We start from the raw sequence: 9,674 nt of genomic DNA on the forward strand, positions 1-9,674 counted from the left end.
TCTTAAAATAGAAGCTCCCAGGCAAGGGAGCCCCGTCTGGAAAATGTGCCAAAGACAGAGCCTATCTTGGTGCCATGGGCAAATAACATTAAAAAAAAAAAAAAAGAAAAAGAATCATGACAGCAAAACTTTGGTGAAAAGTTTTTGAAATAACAAAAACAAACCGGAAGGAACCTCATGCCTAGAAAGCCATCTTTTCTTTCCTGATCTCAGTAAGATATCAGAAAAACAGATATGAGACTACTTGAGGATATCTTCTAGTGTCCTGTGTTCTAAAACTACCTTGTAAAAGGGATAGGTAGGAGTTTGGGGACTCATGTTAGAATATCCATGAATTTACAAAAATTCATAATCGAAGACAACTCCACATAGGACAGGGAAAAGCTAGAAAAGCAAGAGTGTTTATGGGGCGCCTGGGTGGCACAGTCAGTTAAGCGTCCGACTTCAGCCAGGTCACGATCTCGCGGTCCGTGAGTTCGAGCCCCGCGTCGGGCTCTGTGCTGACAGCTCAGAGCCTGGAGCTTGTTTCAGATTCTGTGTCTCCCTCTCTCTCTGACCCTACCCCATTCATGCTCTGTCTCTGTCTCAAAAATAAATAAACGTTAAAAAAATAGTTAAAAAAAAAAAAAGAAAAGCAAGAGTGTTTATTCTCATAATTTTCACCTTTTACTCCCTAACCCCATACGTGATCAAAGTGTATTCTTCAGTTGAAATGAGACAGGAATGAGCACCGCAGAAATAGAGTATCTGACCATGGAAGCAAAAGGTTGCTAAATCTTGTCACTGTGGCACATTTGCCTGATCTCCTTTTAACACCCAACAGTTAGTTCCTATTTAATCTCAGTAGAAATTTTTGGCCAAACAGGCACCGTTTACATATTATTTCTTGAGAGTGGAATTGTAGATGGGGGCGGGTTGTGGCTAAGTGCAGTTGAGAACCATAACTTCAATCTTCCTCCTTCAAAATGCTCAAAGGTGGGTTTCTTTCTCCTAAAAGTTCAGGTCGCACAGCTCTTCCAAGACATTCAGATGCCAGGGCTATGTGCCCATCTTTTACACTCTTTAAAAAAGCTGCTCTTCGGTTTTTAACCTCAAGGAAGTTTTCCAACGTATAAGACACCAGGAAAACACTTAACCAGTGTTCTTTTCTACACCTAAACCGTCAGAAGTAATAGGCAGCTAGGCTAATTACCCTTGATTAGCATAAGAATTAAAACCATTAAGGCGCTCTCACAGTTTAATAAAAGAATGCCCTTAGGCTTCTAAGATCTGTAACTCATAGAAGTTTTAATTTCCACCAGCCAAAGACTAGCCTTCAGCTTTTTAACAGCGAAGAGACGGTTTTCCCCCCTTCTCCCACCCTCGTGCCCCGGTTCTGCACCTCCCTCCTTCATTGCATACACCCACCAGGAAACCCCTGTTTACAGCCAGAGACACCCCAAGACCTCGTGCCCCAAACCCCCCACCTCCTATGCATCTTAACGATTGAAAAAAGCGTCCTCTTCCTTCCCAAACTTCAAAACAGGTAGGGGAGGGAGCGGCGAGCAGTCTTCCACCTCCGTTCACAAATGCGGCTGTGAAAAAGCCTGAGGAGGGACATCCTGTGAGTAAGTTCGAAAAGAAAAGGAAGGAAGTTCGAAAAGAAAAGGAAGGTCTGAGCATCAGACTTCAGTCGACCAACCACGACTGACAAAGAAGGTACTCGAAACGTCTGCGTGGAAACGAACCACGCTCGTCTTTCTTCCGCCCCCTTTCTGCCAACTGTGCTTCTGCGGGATCGCAGGCTCAATCCATGCCCACGTTTTTGCAAAACACAGGCAGAATCGTAAGCAGTTACCTTCATGGTTCGGCGGGCCGTGAAGAGCGCTGGAACGGCGCGCAGGGCAAGCCCGGGGCGTCCCAGGCGCTCCGGGGCTGCGCGGGCGGGGGCGACCGGGGCGCGCGGCGGTGGCTGCGGGAATGAATGGCTGGGCACCGGGCCGGCGCGGCGGCGGCCACACGTGGCGGGCGGGATTGCTGACTGGTCCGCCCGCAGCGGAGCTCGCCGGCTCTCTCTCTAGCAGATTGCATCAGCAGGAAGAGTCTCGAGGCTGTGTTTCCCCCAGACCGCCCCCAGAGGGTAGAGTCACTCCCAGCACCGCGAGTCAGACCCAGCGCCCTCCCCAGCCGCCCTCGTCCCTCACTCCTGGGGGGTGCCAGTGTTGCAGACACGTTTCCACATGTTACCCCGCGCTCGGTTAGTGCCTGTGAGTGTGCATCCGCGTGTGGGGATGCCAAGGAGAAGGACGAAATCAATAGATCGTGATTGTCACTCCCTCTAAGCTGGCTGCGCGCCCGCCTCACTTCCCACCATCCCCGAAGTAACTTTCCCGAAAGTCCTGTTCAGAATTCTACGGTGGATTCCCGTCATCGAAAGCAGAAAATTTTAAACGTATGTTTTTAATGTAAAGAGCATGTGTCTGGTTTTTAAAAGTTTACCAACCTCGGTTTCTCCCATCCTTTATTTTCAGTCCCACGGCCCACCCTCAGATACAACCATTTTTTTTTTGCCAGTTTCTTGCGTATCTGGAAGAATAATCCTTAATCCTGGGAGCATATAGAATTCTTTCTGATGTGAGCCTTGCCTGCTGGCCCAGTTCATCCTCTGTGGGACCCTGTCCGCAGCACAAAAGATACAGCACTGCTACTTTTCCATGCCCAGCGGCTCAGGTCCGGCTCCTGGCCTTTGCTTAATGGCCCTTCTGGTTGAGGTGCTCTCTCCGTCAATCTGGCAATGTCCTATTTTTGTCAATCTCAAATGAAAACTTTGCTAGGACGTCTTTGCAGAGTCTCTCAAGCAAACTTGAACCTGTGCACTGTGCTTTATCCATAGCCTTTATTAAATTCAATTTTCTTTTAATTATGTGTTTGCACAGATAGTACTTCATTAGATTAGGAGATTTGTAACGACAGATCCCAGTGTTGAACAAAAATGTGTGTAGGGGCTGCTTAACAAATGTTGGTTAGGTGAATGCATGATTCAATCATTCAACAAATTTATTGATCTCTTATTACATGTCAGATGCTGGGCAAAATACTAGGCGTAAAGTAGTAAACAACAAAAATGTTCTCATGCTCATAGAATTCATATTTTAGCGTGGGAAACAGAAAACAAACATTAATCCAGGTAGCAAAATGTTCATGCACTGATTTACACAATGAAATATCGTTCGTTAATAAATGAATTACTGATTCATGCTTACATAGGGCATGAATTAACCTTGAAAACATTATAAGACATGAAATAAGACAGTCAAAAATAACCATATATTGTATGATTTCCATTTTTCTGAAATGTCTAGAAAATGGATGGTTGTTGCCAATGGTAATGGGGAGTGATGGCAAATGGGTACAGAATATCTTCTTGGGGTGATTAAAATGTTCTAAAATTAGGGGCGGTTAGGTGGCACCTGACGTAAGCTCAGGTCATGATCTCACTGGTTCGTGAGTTCAAACCCCACATGGGGCTCTGTGCTGACAGCTCAGAGCATGGAGCCTGCTTTAGATTCTGTCTCCCTCTCTCTCTGCCCCTCCCTCACTAACTCTCTCTCTCTCTCTCCCTCTCTCTCTCTCTCTCTTTACGTCTTTCTCTCAAAAATAAACACTTAGGGGCACCTGGGTGGCTTAGTCGGATAAGCGTCCGACTTCGGCTCAGGTCATGATCTCACAGTTCGTGGGTTCGATCCCTGCGTTGGGCTCTGTGCTGACAGCTCAGAGCCTGGAGCCTGTTTCAGATTCTGTGTCTCCCTCTCTCTCTGCCCCTCCCCTGTTCATGCTCTGTCTCTGTCTCAGAAATAAATAAATATTAAAAATAAATTAAAAATAAACATTTTAAAAAATAAATTTTAAAATGTTCTAAAATTGGATCGTGGTAATGATTGCACAACTGTGAATACACTAAAAACCAGTGGATTATACACTTTAAATAGATGAATTGTATGATATATGAACTTTATCTCCATAAACATACTACTTTTAAGAATCAAGTTGCAAATAGTAAATTTAAGAGGAGAAAATAGGGCATGAAAAGGGAAAAGAGCATGATAGGACATTAGACCAGAATTAATTAATGTGTCAATTGTAGAGCATGCCTGTCAATGACTTCTAGATCCAATGACTGACTACTTAAGGATTCTTTTGATGTTAGCAATAGAGGAAGAGAGAAGGTGATATAAAGAGCTTTAAAAGAAGCTAGAAGTGAAAGAGGAATTAGGGAATGAACATATCCAGAAGAGTATGAGAGCAATCTGGCTATGTCTGCCCTCCCATTTCCCTCCAACGTTGAGAGGAGGGTCCCACAGTTCTCCCTCATTGCTACATGTAAACTCTCCCAAAGCTTCCCTCCTAGATACCCAAAATGTTTTTTTTCAAATGAAGAGGGTCATCATCAACCAAGATTGTTACTCTGCCAACAGCACTACACTTCAAGAAAGTCACAGTTAAAAGATACGAGGGGTGCCTGGGTGGCTCAGTCGGTTGAGCATCAGACTTCCGCTCAGGTCATGATCTTGGATCTTGTGGGTTAGAGCCCTGGGTCGGGCTCTGTGCTGACAGCTCAGGGACTGGAGCTTGCTTCGGATTCTGTGTCTCCCTCTCTCTCTGCCCTCCCCCCACTTGTGCTCTCTCTCTCTCTCTCTCTCTCTCTCTCTCTCTCTCTCAAAAATAAACATTAAAAAAAAAAAAAGATACTAAAGGCAGCTGAATTCTCCAAACTTAATGTATTCCATATCTTTACCTGTAGGCAGGGACTTTAACTATACTTCAAGAAGAGACAAAATAGTTCTAACATACCCACACTAGCTTTGAGATTGATTTCAGAGCCCCAGAGAGCTCAACTCCTTTTTGTCACCACTGTTTGTTTCTCTTTTATTTTTTTATTTTTATTTTTTTTATTTTTTTTTTCAACGTTTATTTATTTTTGGGACAGAGAGAGACAGAGCATGAACAGGGGAGGGGCAGAGGGAGAGGGAGAGGGAGACACAGAATCGGAAACAGGCTCCAGGCTCTGAGCCATCAGCCCAGAGCCTGACGCGGGGCTCGAACTCACGGACCGCGAGATCGTGACCTGGCTGAAGTCGGACGCTTAACCCACTGCGCCACCCAGGCGCCCCTTGTCACCACTGTTTGAACAGTCTATTGTTGTTATCATTATGAAAATTATATACCAACTACTTGCAGAATTTCTCTTCTGATTCTTACTAAATCTTATCTAGAGGAAGGGAAACTCACAAATTTTCCCTGTTCCTGGGACTTGGGAAAAAGTTAGCAGAAAGCAATGATGTTTTCTGTCATAAAGAGTAGAGGGAAGTATACTCTAAAATTCCACTCTACCAATTTAGGGGAACAAAATCACTCCTCTATTTCTCAAATGAAAAATACTGCAAAGTTTTATCTTTTTATATTTCATATATATATATATATATATATATATATATATATATCCCATTATGTATATGTACACACACACACCAAAAAAAATTAAATATTCAAATTAAAATTGCAAATAGTAAATTTAAGAGGATTAAATTAAATATTCAAAAATCATTTATACTGTACTTTATGGGAAATATATAAAGTTTTCTAGGACGTTTTACACCCATTGGACCCATTTTTAGCCTTACTGTACATCTTCTAGAACCTAATCTTCATGTAAAATTAGACTCACTTTAGCAGAGAGCATTGGCTGCCCCATCAAATGTAGGGGAAAACCAAGTTGGATGATTCCTTATGCCCAGGAGTGGTGATAGCCAAGGAAGGAAAAGGTAATTATCCAAAGAGTTCTTGTTGGACATGGAAGCAGTAGCAGCCTTCACATCCAGCTGCCATTAAATACCTCAATAATCTTTGGATAAACTATTTCTGGCCAAAGGGGGGAGAAAAAGATTAGTGTTTTTACAACTCCTTCACACTTTCTTCTTAGTTTGATTCTTTATTTAGGTCCCTCAAAGAACAAATCAGACTCAAGCCTAATCCTAGAGCAATATCCAAAGTAAGTTAAGAGAAGACTGAGGAGCTATTTAATAAATGATCATCAAACAAAGGGATGACACAGATTGGGGAAAATCACCGGCTTTAGATGCAGATCTGAATTTGTATCCCCAGTTGCACTGATTTGTAATGTACAAACTTTCACAGGTTATTTAATCTCTCTGAAACTCAGATTGATTTTTTTCTAATCACTAATATAAAGAAAGGAGCAGTTAATTTGGAAGTATAAGAGAGAGAGACAAGTTAATACATGCACAGTGCCCAGCATTAGAGGCTTCCTGTGTATGCCCCACATATCTCCTATGAATCTTTCAATCCTAATCACTTTACAACAAGTACCAGCTACTCATTTTCCATGACTAACAAGTGAAGGATATAAAATGAAGGTACAACAATAGAAATTCAAGAATATTAAAAAAACATCACTTATTAGCCAAGAAAAAAATCTGGGGTGCCTCGCTGGCTCAGTTGGTGGAACATGTGACTCTTTATCTTGAGGTTATGAGTTCCAGCCCCATGTGTGACAGAATTTACATAAATTTTTAAAAATTTAAAAAAATATGAGGAGAATTTATGGAATCTTTCTTCCAGGTTCTTTTTTTTTTTTTTTAAGATTTTTATTTTTAAATAATCTCTACACCCAAGTGGGGCTCAAACCTACAACCCCAAGATAGAGAGTTGTATGCTCTACCAACTGAACCAGCCAGGTGCCCCTCTTCCAGATTTTTAAAAATAAGCTAATTCTTGAAAGAATGTTGTAAATCTTCCTGCTAGTTCTCTACAGTCTCTCAGGGCACCTCCCACCCTGACTCTTAAAACTGACCACTCTCTCCTTGAAACCCTTCCCTTCCATGATACTGTGCTATTCTGGACTTTCTCCAGTCTTACTGACAGGTCCTTTTCTTTCCATTATGATCACAATTCTTTTTTCCTCAGGCCTTCTAGATGTGGACAAGATAATGGTCCCACCAGAATCTGACCTTAAATCTCCTTGCTTTATACTCTGTTCCTAGGTGATTTCAACTGTTACCTCTAGTCTGATAATTTGCAAAACTATGCCTCTAATTTTAATCTATTTCCTGATCTCCAGAACTTTATTTCCAAAGGCCCATATCTGGTTCATCACCTTTACTTCAAGCCAGTTGGTCCAAATTCAAGCACATAATCTTCCCTCTTAAACCTGTTTGTCTTGTCTTCCTTCTTTCTGCTGATGCCATCAGCAACCTTCCAGTCATCCAGGCTCCAAAGTTGAATACAGTTCATGCCATCATGGATAGCTTTTAAAGCAGGAGGGAAAGATATGAGCCTCCCACATCCAACTATCACTAGGCCTTCCCAATTCCATCTCCACAAGATCTCTTATAACCTTCCTGCTCTGTCCCCATTCTCATTGCCCTACTTTCTTTAGTCATTTATCATGCCTTTCCCTGGATTACTGTTATCCCTGCCTCCAATCTCTTCTTGCCCCAATCCACCCAACACACAGATGGCCAGTAATCTTCCTAGCCCTCAGTTCTGATTAGATTTTCCCCCTACTCAAAAGAATGTAACTTGCACTCATATGCTTTAACATGAGCCAGACTAGAGCACATGCTGTGTGCCTAAGCACATCTGAAATCTTCCCTCCTTGCTTTTAAATAACACTACTTGGAACTTCTTTCCCTCCAGCTTGCTTGCCCAAATGATATCCAATCTTCAAGATCCATTTCACCTAGTATTGTCTTCTTACAGTCTTCCCTGAAGACTGGCCCTATAGACCTGTGGTTCTCAACTGAGAGTGGACATTTTCAGACTATTCCTCTTCAATCCCATCATATCCTCTTCTACCTCTTAATAACTCTTTACGTATTGATCACCCTTGGGTTTTCATCGTCTGTTCTCAACATTTTTTCTCATTCATTGAAAATGCTGTCCGTGGGGGGCGCCTGAGCGGTTCAGATGTTTAAGTGTCCGATTCTTGGTTTTAGTTTAGGTCATGATCTCATGGTTTTGTGAGTTTGAGTCCCATGTCAGGCTATGCACTGCCAGCGTGGAGCCTGCTTGAGATTCTTTCTCTCTCCTTCTCTTTCTGCCCCTCCCCCACTGGCAGTTTCTCTCCCTCTCTCTCTCTCCCTTTCAAAATAAATAAATATAAAAAAAATTTTAAATGCTCTCTATGGGTGAGTTCATCTACTCTTCATCCAAAACTACCAAAAGACCATTTTCCTCCTTTTCTTCTTTGAACAAAACCCTGATTCTCGCCCCCCACCCCCCACCCCCTCGGACAGAGGCACAAAATATGCTTAGTCCTGGGGGATGAATGATTATTAATCCAAGGCAGTAATGACAATCTTATTTGACTTTTATTATTTTTTAAGTTTACTTATTTATTTTGAGAGATTGAACATAAGCAGGGGAGGGACAGAGAGAGAGGGAGAGAGAAAATCCCAAGCATGCTCTGTTCTGCCAGTGCAGACTTGGACTCAGGGCTCTATTTCACAAACTATGTGATCATGACCTGAGCCAAAATCAAGAGTTAGATGCTCAACTGACTGAGCCACCCAGGTGCTCCTCATTTTACTTTTCAGTATACCTATTTTCTCATACTCTCTTGAGCCAGGGAGGACCAAGGAATCAAGTTCTAATCACTGAGACCTAAGGGGAGGTATCTAAGTGCTTCTAAGAAGGGTCATACCTTCTAATTAGAAAAACAACAAAAAAGTCAGGCAAGGAGACCTTGCCGGTGCCATTCCCTTCTTCATTTAATTTTGTTTTAATGTTTATTTATTTTTGAGACAGAGAGAGACAGAGCACAAACGGGGGAGGGTCAGAGAGAGAGGGAGACACAGAATCTGAAGCAGGCTCCAGGCTCTGAGCTGTCAGCACAGAGCCCGATGCGGGGCTCGAACCCACGAACCGTGAGAGCATGACTTGAGCTGAAGTCGGACGCCCAACCGACTGAGCCACCCAGGCGCCCCTCCTTTCTTCATTTTAAAGGTTGTTTATAAATGTATGTTTCAGGGAGCTGCCAATAGCCATGCTGCAACCATGAGTGACACGCCCAAGATCAAAAACCAATATATTGAAGATGGCAAAACAGAGAGAGAGCCTGGGCTGTTGAGCCACCTTGCCAACCCTGGAATTGCCCACCTTCAAAATATTTGTCTTAAGAGATAATTAAATGTCTTTATTGCCTTGCTGCTATTGGTCAGGTATTTTACTACTACCACTGAAAGTATTCTTTGGCTTCAATTACATCTACAGTCCAGTGCCACTTGCTTCAAGAATTCTTTACTCATCTTTCCCATGTGTTTTCCCATGTGTTTGACCCAAAGGCATCTCCAACTCAGTAGGAAATTCTTATCTTATGTATAATTAACTTATATTTACTCTCAAATCCTTTTCTCAGCAAATGCACACACACACACACACACACACACACACACACACACACACCCCTACCATACGTTGTATGCTTGGTAGGGTCCCCTTGCATTTCCTATGTTTCTTAGTAACACTATACTTTAACTAGTAGCCAGAACAATTGCCAGTCAACTTCAAATCCTATCTTTCCTTCACTCTCCACCAATTTCATCATTTATAATTTCCATAAACTTTTCTCTTTACTATTCCTCAAATTTGTCTTTTGTTCTTAACACTCATTAGAA

The 9,674-nt window shown here is 42.5% G+C and overlaps 1 protein-coding gene across 1 annotated transcript in view; it reads right to left on the reverse strand.

Moving 5' to 3' along the window:
• BCAT1 (branched chain amino acid transaminase 1) overlaps window positions 1-2,055 on the reverse strand; it is a 107,151-nt gene extending 105,096 nt beyond the window's left edge. The window contains exon 1 of the mRNA XM_019834701.3: window positions 1,838-2,055. Within this exon, the coding sequence (XP_019690260.1) occupies window positions 1,838-1,843 (6 nt within the window). The 5' untranslated portion in view covers window positions 1,844-2,055. The remainder of the gene's footprint in view (window positions 1-1,837) is intronic.
• Window positions 2,056-9,674: the final 7,619 nt, after the last annotated feature.

Source organism: Felis catus, chromosome B4 (assembly GCF_018350175.1).
Source record: "Felis catus isolate Fca126 chromosome B4, F.catus_Fca126_mat1.0, whole genome shotgun sequence".
Lineage (NCBI taxonomy): Eukaryota > Metazoa > Chordata > Mammalia > Carnivora > Felidae > Felis > Felis catus.